Here is a 21428-nt window from a genome sequence, read left to right as displayed (position 1 = left end):
ATAGGAACAAAAGGAAGTAGAACAGCTTTGATGCTCCTCTTTGGACAATAGCAGGAATAGTAACACTGGACTTTTGCCCATTTTATAGTGTAGAGTTTAATATGAGGAACTGCCTGTACCTGCATAATAAACCAATGTCAAGGCATAGCTAGCTGCTGGGTTTTCAGAAAAACAAGAGTAAAGGAAAAGAATCAGTGGAAGTTCACATGAACTTATTTTTCATGTAGGTGTTGTTGTTGTTTTGTTCCAGCTGAAAATTCTAGGAGTTAAATTGTGATTTTTAAGAGGTGACACCATGTGTTGGGGGGAGGAAGTAATGGGGTGCCAAATTTTTTTTACTGCCACACTGTGAGTGTGGCTTATTTTGTGGTGTGGCTTGCCGGCTATGTGACTAGCTGGGAGTGGCTTGATAATCATGTGATCGGGGTGATTAAAGGGGGTGGCTTAAAGGTCATGTGACTGGGTGGGAGTGGCCTACCGACCAAGATAAGTTTTTAAATAGGTGCTTGGACTCTTTTTCAGTTGGTAAAGTCACATTCTTTGAATAGCCACAAAAAAGACAAATGATAGGTGGCATTATTTGTTGAGGAGCACAATAACATTTTAAGGTTTTGTATTGAACCCACAAGGTTCAGTATGATAACAGATTAGGCAAATAGCTTGGTTTTTTAAATTGCTATAAAAGTTCAGTTCTAGATAATGATTAAAACGATTAGAGTGTTTATGGTTAAAAACATACTATTTAATTATTTCGTATTTTAAAAGTAATTAAGGATCATACTAAGGTAATACCCCCACTGCGTCCCCTCCCTGGGGGGACAGCAGCCCATTACTGGTGTGGGGGGGTGTTCCTTCTCCCTCCTCCTTGCTTTTTCTTCTTGTGTCATTTTGATTCTAAGCTCTGGTTTCATCAATCTTCTAAAAGTGGTTCTGTTTTATTGCTCCCCCCCCGTCCCCCGAATGTTTATGCTGCTCACAAAACCAGATTTTTCTCTAGGATTTCAATATTTTGGTAGCAATGGGTGTGCGTGTGGGGGGGACAGACTTGAACCATCAAATAATAAATGAAAGACCACTGACTTTTTAAAGAGGTTCTCACAACCTCTTTGAAGTAATAAGTCCTTGGCAGCTTCATGCAATAATGCCCCAAGAGTTCAGTCCCCAACAGTGATAGCTGAAACAAATATCAGATTTCAGGGCTAAAAGTTGCTGTTAATCCCCTTACAAAAAGATGGCTCCTTGTCAAGTCCATTAATGCAGGAACGTATATCAGACATAAACAACAACAACTCTTGATTATTCATGGCTCTGGCATTTAATTGGAATCTCTCACTCTCTACTAATGAAGTGCTAATGAAGGAAAGGTGGTGTGAATATGCCATCACTGTAGAGGCTAATGGTGGGGATGTTAACAAAAATGTGAAACTCTTGCTCAAGCAGTGATTTGCAAAAGACTTTCTTGGAACAGAAATCTTCCTAGGAAGAGGAAGAAGAATGGGGACAGATAGAAAGAAGATAATAATAATAATAATAATAATAATAATAATAATAATAATAATAATGAGGAGGAGGAGGAGGAAGAAGAAGAAGAAGAAGAAGAAGAAGAAGAAGAAGAAGAAGAAGAAGAAGAAGAAGAAGAAGAAGAAGAAGAAGAATTTAATTTCTGTTTAAATTTAGTTTTTGTCCTGGGCCAGTGATGGCGAACCTTTTTTAGTTCACATGCCAAAAGAGTGTTTGTGTGCTAGCATGTGTTTATGTGCACACACCCATTCCCTCCCCCCACGCACGCGCACTCCCTGTTCTGCCCCTGCACATGCGCACAATTCCCCCCCCCATTGTCGCGCATACACACAGGCCTCACTGAAGCCTGGGACAGTGAAAAAAACGCTTAATGGGCAAACTGAAAGCTTGGGAAAACGGACTTCCGGTTTGCCTGTTGGAGCTGTTTTTTCCATTCCAGGGCTTTAGAGAAGCTTTCCTGAAGCCCCCCGGAGGGCGAAACAGCCAAAAATTAGCTGGCATGCATGCAATCTGGAGCTGACATAGGGCAATGCCCCGCATGCCCTCTGATATGGCTTAGCATGCCACCTGTGGCACAGGTTCGCCATCACAGTCCCAGGCCCTCTACTTGTTGAATTGGGTCTTTAGTTTACCCCTTTGAAAAGGCTAGAATGGTCTTCACAGTATAAAAACAGTTTCATCCTTTGAGCAGTGGAAGAGAAGTGGGAGATACTAAGATAAAATACAGGAAATAGTATAGTATAATAGTATAAGGGCAAACTAGATGGACCATGAGGTCTTTTTCTGCCGTCAATCTTCTATGAGATGGGAGAAGTGGGAGACCTTGGAGAGGAGCAGCAAAGAAGTCCAATAAATAAATAAATGTGGCTCAGAGGTTTCCTATAATTTCCCATAATTTCATTCAGAGGGTTGTTTTGACCATATTTCAACAGGCTTTCCTCTCTCCAACCCATCATTTTCCCTGAGTTCATTGTTCAGTGGGAGATAATTTTTAAACCACCCCGATATTCAAAACTCTCCCAGTGATTTGCAATAAAAGACACTAAATAAATGGATAAAACATATATAATAAAACCAAATTAAATGCAAAATAAAACCACTATATACGGTCATAAGATGGCCATTGAAAAACCAGAGAAGTATGAATTGACATTGATTTAAAAACCAGTTTGAAAGCCTAAGAACTAAAAAGTAATATTTCAGGTGCCAAAATATCTGGGAAAGACATTCATCCAAAAGCCAGAGGAAACTTAATACACTGGATGAGCTCCATGAGACCATTTGCGTTGCTGTGGTCTTGGATAATGCTCATACTTGGTTGATTTTGGGGTGCCAAATGCCTTGGACCACCTCTCTCCCTGCAGTGTCTTCTGAGCATCGCCGGACGTATCTCTGCTGCACTAGGTGGACTTTTGCTCCTTCTGACCTCTCTTCTCTGTATTTTTATTGTTTTTTTTCTCTTTAGCTTCTGAGCCCAACCTGAAGTTGCGCTGTAAAGCTAAAAAAACCGAACGGCGCAAAAACCCACTGACCCGGAAGGAAAGCGCCCCTCCTTCCTTGAAAAGGCGCCCTGCAGAAGCCATTGGTAAGAAGAACCCATACGAAGGATTTGGTGGAAGGAGGCTTTTCCTGGTGTGTGCCCAGAGGTGGCTGCTGCCAGAACAGCTTATTGTGCGCAGCTTCACAGCTCTGGAAGCAAAATCTTGCACAGGGATGCTCATGCGGGTGTATTTCGGCGAGATTTTTTTGCTTCCCTTGTCATTAAAATGGAACAATAGAGATAGGCACTTGGAAATAATTCCTGGGACAATGTATTGGCACCTTTGGGGATATGATGGGTCTCAGCATAGCAGCCCTTGAGCTTCCAAGCAGTTCATTTGAAGAATGATCCCAATTTCAGCCTTAAACTATCTTCCCCCAACCAGTTGTGCTTATTCTACAGGTGTCCTTGACCCTCACTTTACTTCTGCCTGTCCCGTAGGCAAAGCCTTGTGTCCTCTCTCATCACCTGCAGATTCATCCCCCAGCAGCAGCAGCACCCCAGCCTCTGGATGCAGTTCACCTAACGACAGCCTGGTACCAGAACATGGAGCCGCGCCAGGGCTTGTCCAAGAGGTATGGAAACCCATAGGAAAGTAGCCGAGATGACTGATAACATGGACCTCGAGAGATGAAGAATGAGCACAGTCAAATGGCTTGCAGATAGCTGCTTACTCAATTGCTTGCAGCGGATCAAAACCTCTCTAGCCTTTGAGTAAAATGGGAAGCAAATTAGCTTTGGCTCTTCAGCCAGAAATTACATGTTAATGTCAACCTGTCTTTATCTTAGGTGGCTCTTATTATCAACTGGGGCTTAATGGTTTTGGCTCCTCTTTCCTTTTCACATTGAAGATATACACTAAATGTATATCCTGCTTTTACATGGGGTTGGATGAGTCACCCATTCAAAGAATCAAGCAGATATAAAACCTGTGCGCTCGCTTTAATATGGATGTTGAACAGTCCATCTCTTGGATTGCGAGTGTTGCAGAAAACTCTGCTGTGTTGAAGAATCACTGAGATAACGTCTCCACCTACCAAAATCCTGTTTGTGGAGGCAAGACCCAGTAGGTCTCTTTCTTACTTCACAATAGTAAGTTGGGATAGTGACATTTTTTGGTTTGTTGTTAATTGTTTTTATTCTACAATATAAAAATTCCACTTCCCATGTATTCTATATACTACAATATCAATAGAAGAGGATATTTATAACTCAGGGTTGAACTATGAGATCCTTGGTGTTCTCTGAACTTGTTGGTGTTCCTGCAGATGTTTTGTTACCAAACTACTTAACATCATCAGTGCTGATGATGGTACCTAGTTTTGTAATAAAATTGTCTGCATCAAACACGGAGAACATCAAGAAACAACTCCCCCCCCCACAAAAAAAACCCCCTCTGTATAGTATTTTGCCACATTGTTTTTGCACATTTTTAAATAGATTGCAAAGAAAAAATACACTGTTGCTATCTTTTTGTTTGCTTGGATATCCTTCTGACTTTGCTATTTTTTTGTTCATTGATACATTCACCAGCTACTCTTCTAGGAAAATCAGTTGAGCTCAGAAAGTCCCAGGTTTACTCCAAATCTTGTTAGCCAAGACTGAACCCTAAAGGGCTGATGCTGGTCAGCGCTAACAGGACATGGCTTGATGGACTTTTGAGTTTCAGCTCATGTAAGGTTGTGCTTCCATTTGGTTCTCAGATGCAGCATCAACAACTGCCCTTCTTGTCAATAGTACATTCAGAAAAAAAGTGAAATAAGAACGGCTTAAATAAATGGAGAGGCTTTCCCTGGTGCCACACTGATAGAAAGCAGAATTGGAGGGAAGTGAAACCATATACTCTTCTGTAAGAGAATATTGATTCTTTGATATCCCTGATGGAGACCTATTTTCATGCTGAGCCTGTTTCTGATGCCTGTTATCTTTCAGGAGAAAGATAGATACCCATCATAGCTATGGCAGTCCACCTTTCTCCTCACTCCACATTACCAAGCAAACTCAAAAGGTTTTGATGAATACAGTAGACCTATTGCACTGAAAACAAGAACTTTTACCTATTCCATTTGTGCAATCTATCTGCTACCTCAATCCTTAAGGGTGGTTCCAACAATACTGAAGAAATGCTCCTTTTATATGTTATTCCCAGAATTTAAAGCCTAGCGCTCTTCCTCCCAAATTTCCATATCAATCTTTCTACAGATTTTTATTTGCCGCTTTGAAGGTTTCTAGCATTTATTTCTGACATTGTTTTCCTTGGCATGAGAATCAGAGAATCCTTCCACACTTACTTTAGCCCTTATGTAAAGGATGGGTGTGGGCTAGTTAAACAAATATTGCAGACGAGGAACGGATGGACATTTTTGTGGTGTCAAATGAGTGATTTGCATCCTCTCCATCCAATTACGACTTAGCTAGAGGATCAAAATTTCCAAGGCCCTCTAACCTTTCCCCCTTGTGATTGCTACAATCAGGAGTACTGACGTGCTTCCAGGTTGAAAGGATTGGCTGGTGACATCACCATTGCCCGGAGGTTAAGGTGCCCACTGAAGTGGTACCCATCATGGTTGCCCACTTTCAAATTCCTGGGTCAGCAGAAGCTGGAGCGAATGATGGGAGCTCATCCAGTAATTGGGTCTCAAACGCCAGCCGGCCAATCACCAAGTCAGCATCCTAACCATTTGAAGCAATGTGCTCCTTCCCCTTGTGATAAACCTGCCAACTTTGTCTCTGAGATTTTTGCTTTTTGGTTATGCGGTTCTGTCAGAGAGTTGACAGGTAATTGGAAATGTCATCTGTTCCCAGGCAATCAGAGAATCCCGCCATACATATAACTATACTGCTCAAAAAAAAAAATAAAGGGAACACTCAAATAACACATCCTAGATATGAATGAATGAAATATTCTCATTGAATACTTTGTTCTGTACAAAGTTGAACGTGCCCAACAGGATGTGAAATTGATTGTCAATCAGTGTTGCTTCCTAAGTGGACAGTTTGATTTCACAGAAGTTTGATTTACTTAGAGTTATGTGTGTTGTTTAAGTGTTCCCTTTATTTTATTTTTTTTGAGCAGTGTATATTCTCAGGACATGTTTCACTGTTAGGAAAGTTATTGAACTGGGTGGATTACTATTTTCCTTTCCTTCTCTCCTTATAGCCTCCACTAGCTCAGCGCCTGAGAATGCAGGAAAGTTCACTGGCTCACTATGCTCTTCAGACCAGTAGTTCTCTCCCAGCTCTCACCCTCGGATTACCAGCCACTTCTGCAGCATCTGCCAGGGTATGTTTTAAGAGGTTGATGGCAAGAGGAAAGGGGGTTGAGGCAGTAGATCAGATACATTTCAGTCTGACTTTCCTAACCAGGAAAATTGTTAAGACACATTGTAGCTGGACCCCCAAAACAGCAGCCCACCCAAGTTTGCAGTTTTGAGATACATGATAGGTTGAGAAAGGCAGTAGAAGACAATGGGAATCACAGTGGCCAGTGGAATCCTAAGTGGAAAAACCACAGCTGACTCCAAAATTCTGTGGCTTAAGTGAGACATTTGTTAAATGGGTTTTGCCCCAGTTGCTAAGTGATTCATTGCATTTGCTAAGTGGATCTAGCTTCTCCAATGACTTTCCTTGTCAGAAGGTTTCAAAAGATGATCCCATGACCCATCATCATAATTAAGAATCAGTTGCCAAGCATCTGAATTTTGACCACATGGCCATGGGGAGGCTGTAATAATAGCAATAATAACAATAAGATTAATAATAATAATAATAATAATAATAATAATAATAATAACAACAACAACAACAGCAGCAATAATAATAATAATAACCTTTATTATCATTGTAAGTCATCTATTCAACAAAATGTTGTAAGTAACTGTTAACCTTTTGTAAGTGTGGGAAATAGTCATAAGTCACTTTTTTTCAGTGATGATGTAACTTCAAACGGTCATTAAATGAACCATTGTAAGTCGAGGACTTACTGTCCTCGGACTAGGACTATAGATTAATTTTAAAAGGAAGAAACAGGTAGTGGAGAATGAAAATTTGCCTCCTAAATTTGACATATTGGTAAATATATATAGAGTTTAGGATTGTTGGGTTTTTTTTGCTGTTTCCTGGGTTTGTTTCTCTTCTTGCAGAAGTTTCATTATACCCAGGCAGGTAATATCACCAGTATATCAAGTGGATTGATAATACACAAAGCCCAGTCATGAAACATCTGCAGGAAGAAAAGCCAGTTTGGAGAACATTAAAAAGTCAACTTCCTAAAATTCTGCATAACAGAATTTCTACATTATTTTTAAACATGGATTTGCAGGGTTTTTTTCCCCTACAGTCCTTGACTCTACCTTTCTGTTTTTTTTATTTTGTTTTTATTTTATCTTTTGAAACGTCCCAGCTTAATTCTCTGTGTTGCTCCTTTAAGAATTTCGGGGAAGTATAACATGGGACGCAAAGAAACGCTGTTCATTCACTCTTTCCAATTCTGTCTGTACAGGGCGATGGTGACCACCGGGCACATCCAGGCCTTGCGCACAAGGTGCCTGTCTTGACTAGCACTCATGCACCCATGTTCCTACCTGCCAACCTGGAGCAACACGAACCCGGAAGCCCTCTGTCCCCTCGACTTCATCCTGTTATCATTCTGGAGCCCTCTCCTCTGGTTACAGGTGAGTATGCGGTCTTCCATCTTTTGGGAAGCCTAGAACGTAGAAAACAGGCAACTTTCCCTTCCTTAGATTGCTGAACTATAACTTTCATGATCCCCAATGTCCTGAGGTACTGGGAGTTGGAGTTCATCAATACTTGAAGGCCTGCCTAGCGTTAGCAAGGTGTAGGACCAGTGATGGGCTCCTATGGGGTACGGCCAGGTATGCAGAACCAGTAGAAAAATTTGTTGATTTTTTTCCTTTTTTTCCCTTCTGGGCTCTGTGTGTGTGTGTGTATACATACAGTTTATATGGTAGATAATGTATATTTTTGTGTGCCTGTGTGTAATATGTAAGTACACATATGGCATATATACATAGAATTAAATAGTATATTTTGGATGTAATAATAGATAGATAGGGAAATTGTATCTCTTTGAGGCAAGGAGAGGCCAGGCACCCTAACCCTTGATGTAAGTGACGTCAAATTGGCCACCTTTAAACCAGTCACATGATCTTTAAGCCACTTCCTGGTCACATGATCGTCAGGACACTCCCACCTGATCACATGGCCGATAAGCCATGCTCACAATGTGGTAGTAAAACAAATTGCAGCCCTTCACTGTGTAGGACAGCTGTTGATATGTACCCACAGGTATTAGCCTTTCAGAAGGAAAATAATTATCAAAGATGTAACAGGGACATGGTGCATGGTTACTATTCTTTCAAAGAAGAAAGGTCCTGCTTCGCTCCTGTGGGCCTGTTGAATACCGGCCTTTACTTTTCTACTTCCATTGATTATCTCAATCACTGCAGTAAAATCTCAGGTGACTTGATGTTGCATTCAAGATCAGCTCAAGAGGTATGCACTAATGCCCTGGGGTTAGCCTTTCAGGACCTGCGGGGCATTTTTCTCTACATGGCAACCCCAGAGGAGGAGAAACAGAGGGCTTTTCCCAATCATAGCAAGGAGAAAAACATTTAAATGTCACAGCCGGTTAAAAACAACTGCAAACCAGTATATTAGTAAGAAGAGCTTAAAGGCAGACTTGCCTCAAGTGCAGAAATATTGTGTGTGTGTGTGTGTGTGTTATGTAATGTAAATTAAATTACAGTAAGATGCTATACTTCATGTGGCCCCTTGCAGATATTTTATACTACAACCGCCTAGCCAAAGGGCCAATTTTAATCTCTTGTAAAATAAAACTCACAAACTCAGTTGTAGGAAATGTAGCTCAAAATTTCTGGAAGGTACCAAATGGCTAATTTATTTATTATTATTATTTATTTATTAGTTGGACTTGTATGCCGCCCCTCTCCGAAGACTCGGGGCGGCTCACAACAAGTAAAACAGTCACAACAATCCAATTAATTAAAATATTTAACGATTTAAGAAAACCCCATGTAATAGCAAACACACACACAAACATACCATATATAAATTTAACGTGCCCAGGGGATATGTTTAGTTTCCCCATGCCTGACGGCAAAGGTGGGTCTTAAGGAGTTTTCGGAAGGCAGGAAGAGTAGGGGCAGTTCTAATCTCCGGGGGGAGTTGGTTCCAGAGAGCCGGTGCCGCCACAGAGAAGGCTCTTCCCCTGGGACCCGCCAACCGGCATTGTTTAGTTGACGGGACCCGGAGAAGGCCCACTCTGTGGGACCTAATCGGTCGCTGGGATTCGTGCGGCAGGAGGCGGTCTCAGAGATATTCTGGTCCGATGCCATGAAGGGCTTTAAAGGTCATAACCAACACTTTGAATTGTGACCTGAAATTGATCGGCAGCCAATGCAGACTGCGGAGTGATGGTGAAACATGGTAATACCTAGGTAAGCCCATGACTGCTCTCGCAGCCGCATTCTGCACGATCTGAAGTTTCCGAACACTTTTCAAAGGTAGCCCCATGTAGAGAGCATTACAGTAGTCGAACCTCGAGGTGATGAGGGCATGAGTGACTGTGAGCAATGAGTCCCGGTCCAGATAGGGCCGCAACTGGTGCACCAGGCGAACCTGGGCAAACGCCCCCCTCGCCACAGCTGAGAGATGGTTTTCTAATGTGAGCTGTGGATCGAGGAGGACGCCCAAGTTGCGGACCCTCTCTGAGGGGGTCAATAATTCCCCCCCCAGGGTGATGGACGGACAGTTGGAATTGTCCTTGGGAGGCAGAACCCACAGCCACTCCGTCTTATCCGGGTTGAGTTTGAGTCTGTTGACACCCATCCAGGCCCCAACAGCCTCCAGGCACCGGCACATCACTTCCACCGCTTCTGGAGGTATACAGTTATCCCTCATTCTGGAGGTATACAGTAATCCCTCATTTTTCGCGGGGGATGCGTTCCAAGACCATCCGTGAAAAACAAATTTCCGTTAAGTAGAGGAAAGATATTTTTTTAATGTATTTAATGAGTATTTGGACTTTTAAAACCCAGTTTCTCAGCTGGAACTACATACTGTAGAAGAATTTTATGAATTTTTAATGGATTTAAAATTTTCAATGGACTTAATGGATTTAAGCCCCCTTTGAAAACCCGTGAAGTAGCGAATCTGCAAAAGATGAACCGTGAAGTAGCAAGGGATTACTGTACAATCTAATTGCCTACAGTTAATCCATATTGTTGCCTTTCCAGTGTTTTATATATTTATGCTTTGGGTAAGTGTCTGTTAATGTGTTTCTTGGGATGACACTGGGTTTTTGTCGGTGATTTCAAATTTTCATGCTATTCTCTACAATTTTTACCCGTTTGGGAGAAGAATGTATAAATTATTCCCTCCTGCTTATCCTCTTTTTAAATTGCAATCCCTTTATCCTTAGAGTAAGAATAAGCAGGCTGTGATTCTGAGAGTGAAAAGAGACCCTTTGTCTTGTTGGGAGATCATTTTAGTTAGGTTCATTTGTTTCTTTACTGCAGGGTTTTTATTTTATTTTCTAGTCTTGTGGACTAGAAACTAGAAACCTGAAGACAGACTAGTTTCATAACCCAATGCTTCCGGTGCATCATTTAGAACAGACTCCTTCCATAGCCATAGCATTTATATTCCGCTTCACAGTGCTATACAGCCCTCTCAAAGCAGTTTACACAACAATTTTGGGTCCTCATTTTACCGACCTTGAAAGAGGATGGTAGTCTGAGACAAGCAGGAGCTGGTCAAGATCGAACTCCTGGAGCGAGCAATGAGTTAGCCTTTCAGTTACTACATTTTCATCATTGCATCACCACGGCTCTGTGCCACCATAGATTAGAAATACACACTGAGTTTTAAGCATTCTCTCAGACTCTTTAAGCATTTTGCAAGGGCCATTTTCTGGATGCGTTTGTTCCCACCACATGTGAATATGCCTCTAGGCCAGTGGCTCTCAACCTTTCTAAAGCCACGACCCCTTAATACAGTTCGTCATGTTGTGGTGACCCCCAACCATAAGTCTAATGTCAATTCTCCCAACAGAGCTTTAAGCTGATTGGCAGGAAGTTCAGAGGGCTACCCGCACTGTAAACACCTGATTGGTCGGATTGCTAAAATATGTTCCAAGGTGTCAGAATAGAAGCTTTAATTCCTAACACCATGGCGAATTTGTCTTTCCCCATGGTCTTAGGCGACCCCTGTGAAATAATAATAATAATAATAATAATAATAATAATAATAATAATAATAATAATAATTTATTAGATTTGTATCCGAAGATTTGGGGCGGCTCACAACAACAATAAAAACAATATTCTAGTGGAAACAAATCTAATATTAAAAGCACATAAAAACCCTATCATATTTAAAAAACAAACAACACATACATATCCAAACATAAATATAAAAAAGCCTGGGGGAAAGGTGTCTCAACTCCCACATGCCTGGCGGTATAGATGGGTCTTGAGTAATTTACGAAAGACAAGGAGGGTGGGAACAGTTCTAATCTCCGGGGGGAGTTTATTCCAGAGGGCCGGGGCCGCCACAGAGAAGGCTCTTCCCCTGGGGCCCGCCAAACGACATTGTTTAGTTGACGGGACCCGGAGAAGGCCAACTCTGTGGGACCTTATCGGTCGCTGGGATTCGTGCGGTAGCAGGCAGTTCCGGAGGTACTCTGGTCCAATGCCATGTAGGGCTTTAAAGGTCATAACCAACACTTTGAATTGTGACTGGAAATGGTGGTTCAACCCCCCCAAAGGGGTCCCGACTCCCAGGTTGAGAACCACTGATCTAAGCCTTTTGCGTTGCCCCTTGCTACCTTCAACACCGTGTCTCCTCCGTTTGCAGTTCCAGGGCTGGGATCAGTCCCCTTTCACTTCAGCCCTTCAGTGCTTCCTTCGGAGCGACTGCCGATGCCGGTGATCCATAAGCCCTTGGGACGGACCCGCTCAGAACCTCTGCCATCCAACTCCAGGACTGTGCAGCAACAACTGGCGTACCAGCAGCACCAGGCTTTCCTCCTGGAGCATCTTAAACAGCAGACCCAGCTGGGAAAGGTGAGCTCCAGGCTTTGGTCGTCTTCAGCCAGTGAGCAGGAGGATGTGATCCCAGGGATTTGTGGGAGAGGGCGTATTTCTTACCCCCACCCCCACAAGAGATTTCATTCATTTGGGAACAAATTCCTAATGGAGAAAGTATTTAGATACTGCTTGACAGTGCTTTATAGCCCTCCCTAAGTGGTTTACAGAGAGTCAACATACCGGTATATTGCCCCCAACAGTCTGGGTCCTCATTTTACCCACCTTGGAAGGATGGAAGGCTGAGTCAAACCTGAGCCTACGGAGATTCAATCTGCCAAACTGCCGGCAGCCAGTGATCAGCAGAAGTAGATTGTAGTCCTGCACTCTAATCACTGCGCCAACAAGGCTCTCTGCTATCTGATCATTCATTTATATCAGATGCTTTTTAAGGGCACAAGACCTTTTTAAAGCACAGAGTAAAGCATGCCTGGAACTGGTGATAGAGCATACCCCCAGTCTTTCAAAGGTGTATCCGAAATTGAATCTTTCAAATTTTGCTGTTGTTAATAATATTTCTTTTTTTAAAAAAAAAGCTAAAATCACACAAGTTGGATTGCTGGCAGAGCAAGGAAAGGACACATTGTACCGAGAAAATGTGATGCCTCACTAGGTTCAGAAGTGTATTCAATGCTCAAAACACTATACATACTCATAGATAAGTTAAGAATTTTTGGTGCCAAAATGACCCCCTCCAAATTGATTTCAATTTATCTGAGAGTATCTTTTTATCTTCCTTCCTTCCCTCCCTCTTCCTCTTTCTTTCTTTCTTTCTTTCCTTCTTTTTTCTTTCTTTCTTTCTCTCTTTCTTTCTTCCATGACCACCTATCTCAACCAAATGATTTTATATGGTAATACCATTTTAAAAAGTGCCCCTCTTTCGCATGTATACTCACAGATAAGTCCATGTGTGGACAAACAGACTTATCCACAGGCAGCACATTTGTTTTCCCCATAACATTCTGTTTTAAAATTTGAAGGTCTGCTTACAGGTGAGTATATACGACAAGCTGAAGCTGAGATCACTTGCCAACCATTTGTATTTCCGTGATCGGGGACGGCTGTGAGTTTGGTTGCTGAGCTCATCTACTCCTTCATCCTTGTCTCTCTGCTCCCACCTTCACACAGCGCATGGCCAAATCCAGTGAGAAGCCTCGCCTGCAGCAGATCCCCTCTTCCGAAGACATGGAGGCCGTGGCAGGAGAAGACCTCTATGAGCAGCCCCAATGCCAGGGGGAGCCTTCACCATCAGGAGGGGGCAGCAAGGAAGCGGAGAGGATCTCCAGATTGGGTCAGCAGCCTCGAGAGGAGCTTGTCCTTCATCAGGTATTGAAAACAAACTGGGAAAAGAGAAATTAAAGCAGAGGTCCCCAAACTTGGCAACTTTAAGACTTGTGGACTTTAACTCCCAGAATTCACTGGAGAATTCTGGGAGTTGAAGTCCACAAGTCTTAAAGTTGCCAAGTTTGGGGATCCCTGACTTAAATAAACATTTTCCTTCTTCTAAAAGGCTGCATGTTAACAAAGATAAAGACTGCTGGGCTTCTGGCATCCTGCGGTTTGTCTTTCCTGCAGTGTTGGGAGCCTATAACAATTGTGCAAAAATATACTCTTAATTTTTTGTGAGTATACACACAACATGCCCATTGATGCAGCTAGTCTTGAACTATAGGGAATGCGGCAGAGTTAAATTCCTCTCTTTCCCAAATGAATGTTCTGCCCTCACTCCTTTAATTTCCATATTTTTCTTGGAATACCTTGGGATGACATAATCAGCAGACCATTTGCTTCCCTGTGATGTAACAGATTTTCCATTCAACAAACTAGATTTTCACATTAGAACATTGATGCCGCGATTATGCCAATAATATGATAATACCAATGGTGTCATTTCTGGCCCTGTATACCTTTTGCATAATGTCATCACATAGCTTTAACTGACAGGTTTAACTGTCTCATTCTCCATTGCATCTGGAAGGAGAGTCCAACATGGGTATTACTCCAATCCTATTGGTAGAGACTGAGTTAGAAATTTACATATAATTGAGCACCGCCCCCTCTGCTCTCCCCATGAGCCAGTTTTAAAAACTCAGTCAATGAGTAGAGACACACTGAGTTGTAGCTTAAGGTTTTCATAATGTACAAAATAGAAAATAAATTGTAAATAAGTTGTTGTTGTTTTTTCTTTACCGTTTTAATCCCTGTGCTTTGTTTTTCAGGACATAAAGCTGCAAGAGGATTCAGACGGTCTGGGGTCTCTGCCCTCAGCGGGCACCACCCCCAACGAACCTCCTCAGGGGTATGGCTTTCCCCCAGAGGGAGCACCCCGCAGAGGAGCATCCAGCCTGGGGGTCCCTGGCCTCCGAGGCCATACCGGGGCTGTCAGCCGAAGGTGGGGGGGTCCGCCCCCCCCACTGGGAGGCTTGAAGCCGGCTCAGAATTGCCGACTCAGAGAGAAGGAGCCGAGCGCCTCACAGCTGTTGGCAGCGAGCCGCTAAAAGGACAGCCGCCGCCGCGGCAGCCCCCGAAACCGCCGATGCAGCGGAGCCGGACGGAGAGCCAGGATGGCAAGGAGCCGGCCGCCCCAGGTCCGGACTGAGCGGCCCCAAGGCCGGGGGAGACCCAGGCAATAGCCCATGAAGCCGCGGAGGCTGGGCGCAGCCATGTTGGGGCTAAATTGGGCGGCAAGCGCCGATTTGGCGCGAGATCGGCTGGCGGCGGGCCAATTAGGCGCGAAAGGGCTGGGACGCCCTAGTGCGCACGCGCAAATCCCGGGCGACCGTGGGCGCCATTTTTTCTGCCGAATTGCGCTGACGAGGTGGGCCTGAGAAGCTACCGGAGGTCAGAAAGCACAGAAAGCGTGATTTGAATTGCCTGGCAGCCGTGAGTAATATGGAGGACACTCAAGGGAAGGAGGTTCCGAGCTCTCCCGCAACATCTAAGGAGAAGGATAAGGGGAAGCCTAAGGAAAAGGCAAAATCCCATTCATCTGCCTCCTCCTCCTCCATTAAGGAAGCTGAAAAGCGCATTAAAGCGCTGGAAAAGAAGCTTGAGGCGGCATTGCAGGCATCCCCAGCGGGGCTCCCTTTGGGACAGAGGCATTCTTCAGAACCCCTATCACCAGCCACCTTCGGGCCTACAGGGGTGACATCAGCAGGTGACTGGTCCCCAGACCGACAAGGCCTGCCCCTGCCCCAGAGCATGCCTTCCCCCAGCACATCATGGGCTAGACCAGGCTCAGCAGGCCATGCTGGAGGGAGCTACCAGGGGCCAGCAGCCACATTCACCCCCACTGCAGCGGGCTTGCGATCCCAGCCAGGGGCGTGGCAGAATCTGCCTCCAGATCTACAAGACCTCATAGTAAATGCTTACTCACAAAATGTGGCACCGGAGGCCCAACCGTACGGGAGGCCCCCCCAACAAACGATGGGTTCATGGTCGGCACCGCCCCCCTCGGGTTTGGGGTCCTTGTTGGAGGAACAGGAGCAGTTTGAGGACAGCGATCCGGAATTTGGCTTTTCAGAAGATGAAAATGTTCCTGAGCAGCCACCTTCGATTGGCCTGTTTAAACCGGCGTTGTTTAGAACCTTGCTATCCAAAGCCAAGCAGGTAATGAACTTGCCGGGCGCTGCTAAAGCAGCGGAGGCCGCTGAGTCAGAACAAGCCTCGGCCTCGCTCCTGGATGAACCCCAACCCGAGTCCGACCATTTTCCCGCTTCAGGCATATTCGTAAAGGGCATAAAGAGACCGTGGCAGCAGCCAGCAGCGGCACAGGGCCCTTCCAACATCGAGAGAAAATTCTACACCTTTGATGAAGAGGTGGAAAAACTGCTGGAATTCCCGCCAATTGACCAGCCGGTCGTGACGCTTGTCTCCAGCGCCTTGGTCCCCTCGGAGACGGGGGAAAGCCTCAAACCAGAGGAGAGGAAAGCGGAGACACTGCTGCGCAAGGCGCACCTGATGTCCGGCTGGGGATTCAGGGCGGCGGCAGCCGCGTCATTTATCAACAGAGCTTCTCTAATGTGGATCAAAGAGATGCAAGCTCGACTGGGACCCGAAGACGGGCGTCTCCGCCAGGACTTAAGTAAATTATTGGCGGCAACCGAGTTTTCGGCAGACGCTACCCTCCACGCGGCTAAATTTTCCACAAGGAGCATGGCAACCACGTTGTCATCACGCCGGCTTTTGTGGCTGAGGAACTGGCAGGCCGACCTTAAGTCTAAGTGGCGCCTCGCCTCCGGCCCCTTCCAGGGCTCCACCCTTTTTGGAGATCTGCTGGAAAAAGTCCTAGTGGAGGACAAGGATAAGAGGAAGGTCCTCCCTAGAGCCAACAGACGGCCGGACAGAAGGTTCACACCGTATTCACGGCGCCAGTCCTTTCGATGGGACTCCAACACGGCCTCTAACCAGGGCCAACGCTCCTATTCCCAAGGCCAGTACAATCAGCAGGCCTATAGGAGCGACCGCGGCGCCTTCCAGGACAGGCAGAGAGGATATCATCAGTCCAGGAGACCCTTTCGTGGAAATAATTCGAGGGGGTTCAAACGCACGAAGTGACTCAGCCACACTTCAACCCCTAGGAGGAAAACTGCAGGACTTTGGCAGAGCCTGGCAGGCAACCTCCTCCGACCAATGGGCTCTGGCTACAGTCACACAAGGACTCAGGCTGGAGTTTGTGCAGCCACCGCCAAGCCGCTTCTTACACTGCCCGCAGCCGGAGGAGGGCAAGGGGTTCTACTCCATGATTTTCATCGTGCCCAAATCATCAGGAGGCTGCAGGTTGATTCTCAACCTGAAGCAACTGAACCTATTTATAAAATACCGAAGGTTCAGGATGCACTCGCTGCAGACCATTCTAGCGTCCATCAGAAAGCGGGACACGCTAACATCCATAGACCTCAAGGAGGCCTACTTGCATGTCCCAATACATCCGGATCACCGCAGATTCCTGCGATTTTGCACCGAGGGACGGCACTTCCAATACAGAGCCATGCCGTTCGGCCTGTCATCGGCCCCTCGAACGTTTACCAAGCTCTTGGACGTGTTGACCGCCAGCCTACGGGCTCGATCCATCAGACTTATGGCCTACCTGGACGATATACTCATTTTGTCCAGGTCCAGAATAAGGGCAGAGAGAGATCTTATCGAGACACTGCGTACGCTAGAACTCCACGGATTCACAGTCAATGTGGAGAAAAGCCAATTGACACCTACTACCAAGCTCCTACACTTGGGAGCGATTATAGATACTCAGGAAGGCACTGTGTCACTATCACAGGAGAGACAGGACAATATCAAACAATTGATAGCCAGTATCCAACGGGGCCCAGTACAGCTTTCCTTGCTGTCCAAGCTGCTAGGAACCCTAGTATCTGCAATTGGCATCGTTCCATGGGCCAGATTCCATATCAGGACATTGCAATGGTTCCTTTTACCGGTTCAGAGAACCAAGGAGAGTCATTCTCACAAACGGGTTCATTTGCCCCGGAAGGTCAAGGACTCCCTGAAATGGTGGACATCGACAGCAATCAGCAGGGGATCTCCATTCCAGACAGGGGACCAGATAATTCTAACAACCGATGCCAGCCTTACCGGATGGGGTGCCCACGTCGGAGCTCACATGGCTCAGGGACTGTGGACGACAGAGGACCTTACATCGGGCAACATAAACTTCCTGGAATTAAGAGCGGTATTCTTGGCTCTACAGACATTTACACCTCTGGTTCAACATCAGCACGTGTTAGTGCTTACGGACAACGTGGCGACCAGGGCCCACCTGAATCATCAGGGGGGCACAAGGTCACGGCGTCTCATGGAAGAGACGGAGGCTCTCTTCATGTGGGCCGAACAACATCTACGGTCCCTAACAGCAGAGCACATTGCGGGCGTCAGCAATACGCAAGCGGACTGGCTGAGTCGGTCCACCTTGGACCAGTCAGAGTGGAGGTTGGACCCAAACCTTTTTCAACAAATAGTACAACGGTTTGGCCTTCCGCTGGTGGATCTCTTCGCCAGCTCCCGGAACACCCAGCTTCCAAGGTTCTACTCTCGTTTTCCACAGCCAGGAGCGGAGGAGATCAACGCTCTCCGGACATACTGGCCGCCGGGACTGCTGTACGCGTTCCCGCCAACAAATCTGATACCACGAGTGGTGGACAAACTCCTGCGAGAGAGGGCGGAGGTGTTGCTAGTAGCCCCTCATTGGCCTCGGCGGCCATGGTTCTCCGACCTGGTGGCACTGTCGGTGTCCCCGCCATGGAGGATCCCGGACTGCCTGATATCACTCAGCCAAGGGGAACTTCAACATCCCGACCCCCAGTGGCTTCAACTGACCGTTTGGCATTTGAACGGGTCAGGCTACAAGGATTGAAACTACCAGAGAAGGTCATTGAGACAATGCAGGCTGCAAGACGTCCATCTACTTCACGGATCTATCAATCGACATGGGCGGCCTTTTGCAGTTTCTGCGACAAAAGGAACTTCAATATTGAGCAGGCTTCGGTCATTACAGTCCTGGAGTTTTTGCAGACGGGTCTTGATCGAGGACTAGCGCCCAACACCCTAAAACGACATGTGGCAGCACTCGCAACCATAATACGAGTGGAAGGAGTAAGATCATTGACTTACCATCCTTGGGTGAAGGATTTTCTGCGGGGAGCTTCGAATCAACACTCCCCACCGATCCGGCGGTTTCCCTCTTGGGACCTCCAGTTGGTCCTCAAGGCCTTGACGAAACCGCCGTTTGAGCCCCTAAGATCTATCCCACTGAGACTACTGTCACTTAAAACAGCCTTTCTAGTGGCAATTACGTCGGCTCGGAGAGTGTCAGAGTTGGCGGCCTTGTCGGTTCGCCCTGACCTTTGTATCTTTTACCCAGACCGAGTGGTGTTGAGATTAGATCCGTCCTTTATACCGAAGGTCAACTCGGAATTTCATAAGAAACAGGAATTAATTCTCCCAGACTTCTGTACACACGGCAGCCACCCGTCGGAATTGAGGTGGCATAAGATCGATGTACGCCGTGCGGTCAAGATTTATATCAGACGCACAGAAGGTTGTCGGAAATTTGCACTTCAGATCACAGAGAAGGAGAGGAAGGTAGTCCTTTTTTACTTTTTGCATTTTGCATTTTTGGAATTCAAGGAGAAGGGAGAGATTTAACTGGCTGGAACAGACAAAGGGAAGGATAAAAACAGGAAAAAGCCATTTTAATTTGCACTTCAGATCACAGAGAAGGAGAGGAAGGTAGTGGCCCGCGCGCCTAACGGCGCACGAATCATATAACTATAAACCAAAATCAGCAAAGTTTGGTAGCAATAGGGGTTGTGGATTTTATTGCTAAGTACTTGTATTTCAATACATTGTTAAGATGACTGGCTTGGTGCAGTGTAACACTTGTTTGGCTGTTGTCTTCCGTAGTACCTTGTGGAACTTGGGGTACTGCCCTCTTTGCATTAGGACATCTAGGTTAGATGGCAAGATCTCTAGATTGCAGTCCTTAGTTTGTAGCTTGCAGTCAGAAGTGGAAAGATTGTCCCAGCCACGTGCTGTAATGCAGCCATGTGTCCAGGCTCCACTTCCACAGCGCCACCCGAGGAGGAGGGCTGTGTGGACAACTGTCGGTTCAGGAAGATTGCGTGCAGTTGAGCAAAAACATAGTAATTTTGGTCTCTCTTTATCGAATTCCTATACTGTTCTTGCGGATTTAAATAGTAAGGATGTTGGAGATATTAGCAAGGCCCCTCAGGCAGAGAATGAGGGGATATTCAAAGGGGAAGTTGTTGTAAATGTCACCAAACCATCAAGTGCAGTTAGTAGAAATATAAAGAGGACACATTTTCTTGTGGGTGATTCGACTGTTAGAGGTGTTGATTTGGGACAGAGTAAGGACGTGGTGAAGGTGCTGAGGTGTCTCCCAGGGGCCACTGCCAGCAGGGACAGGAGGAGGATTACAAACATTGTCAAGGCTGTGAGTAAAGGCAATAACATTGATGTGGTGGTGCATCTTGGCACAAATGATTTGTCCCAGAGAAATGTCAATATAGTAAAAAGAGATTTTCAATGTCTAAGTGTGGAGCTGGGTAAAATAGCAGATTCAGTGACTTTCTCAGAGGTGTTACCGGTTTGTGGCCAAGAGGATAAAACAACGTGTATCATAGAGTTTAATGTGTGGTTAAAGCAGTGGTGTAAAGCCGAAGGTTTTGGCTATGTAAGTCATGATGTCAGTAGGTGGTCTAATAGGGAGTTGTTTAAGAGGGATGGTTTGCATCCATCATACAGAGGTACCCAGGTACTCGGTGAGGAATTCAGAACTTTTTTGGACAGGCATTTAAACTAGGTAAAGGGGACAGAGATGTAACTGATGTGGGTGATTTCTGTCCCCGACCAATGAGGATAAAGCAGTTTTTGGAAGCTTATGAAAAGGGAGCTGCAAATAAAATAGATGTAGTTGTTGATGATAAGGGGCAAACTAATAATGAAAATAATGTTCTTCGTGTAATGTGCACGAATGCTCGAAGCTTGAGCAACAAGCTCTGTGAATTAATGGCCATAATATCTAGAGATAATTTGGACCTGGTTGCCATAACTGAGACATGGTTTAAGGATTCTAATGAATGGGAAATATCCATACCAGGATATACACTGTATAGGAAGGATAGAATAGAGAGAAGGGGAGGTGGAGTAGCCATTTATGTTAAAGAAACTCTAAAAACAACACTAATTCAAAATACATGTCAAGATCTAGAGACCCTCTGGATTTGCATGCAAAATAAAGACGGTTCTGTCATTAGAATTGGGGTGATCTATAGGCCTCCAGGGCAATCTGAGGAATATGACAACAAGATGGTGGATGAAATTACCCAAATGGCAGTAAAGGGAGATATTGTGGTTATGGGTGATTTCAACATGCCTGATGTTGACTGGAATATCCCCAGTGCCCTTACATGCAAAAGTAAGAATATAGTAGAGGCCTTTACAGGAGCAGCTCTGGCACAGCTGGTTAAGACACCAACTAGAGGGGAGAATATTCTAGATTTAGTTTTTACGAATGGGAATTGGGTTTCAGAGGTCAAGGTGGGAGAAAATTTAGGTTGCAGTGACCATCTATGTTTGTGGTTTGATATAAAAACTCATTGTGAGCAATCCTATAATGCAACCAAAGTATTGGATTTCAGAAAAACAAATTTTAATGCAATGGGGGAATATTTAGATAATGAATTAAAGGGGAGGGATAAAAT

General features: G+C 45.2%; 1 protein-coding gene across 22 annotated transcripts in view; it reads left to right on the top strand.

The window, feature by feature from the left end:
* The window catches only part of HDAC7 (histone deacetylase 7), a 322508-nt gene that overhangs the window by 254380 nt on the left and 46700 nt on the right, over positions 1-21428 (top strand). For 11 of the 22 annotated variants that reach the window (XM_070741038.1, XM_070741042.1, XM_070741044.1 and 8 more), the window contains 6 exons: positions 2987-3106; positions 3464-3636; positions 6222-6344; positions 7563-7734; positions 11960-12168; positions 13318-13515. In XM_070741038.1, coding sequence (XP_070597139.1) covers positions 2987-3106; positions 3464-3636; positions 6222-6344; positions 7563-7734; positions 11960-12168; positions 13318-13515 — 995 coding nt within the window. Of the gene's footprint in view, positions 1-2986; positions 3107-3463; positions 3637-6221; positions 6345-7562; positions 7735-11959; positions 12169-13317; positions 13516-15446; positions 19288-21428 lie in introns of those variants that run through there. The other 11 variants (XM_070741043.1, XM_070741051.1, XM_070741049.1 and 8 more) reach the window with 4 other exon arrangements.

The sequence above is a fragment of the Erythrolamprus reginae genome, chromosome 2, assembly GCF_031021105.1.
Source record: "Erythrolamprus reginae isolate rEryReg1 chromosome 2, rEryReg1.hap1, whole genome shotgun sequence".
NCBI lineage: Eukaryota > Metazoa > Chordata > Lepidosauria > Squamata > Dipsadidae > Erythrolamprus > Erythrolamprus reginae.
Note: the sequence above shows the minus strand (reverse complement) of the source record. Positions and strands in the feature narration are given on the sequence as shown.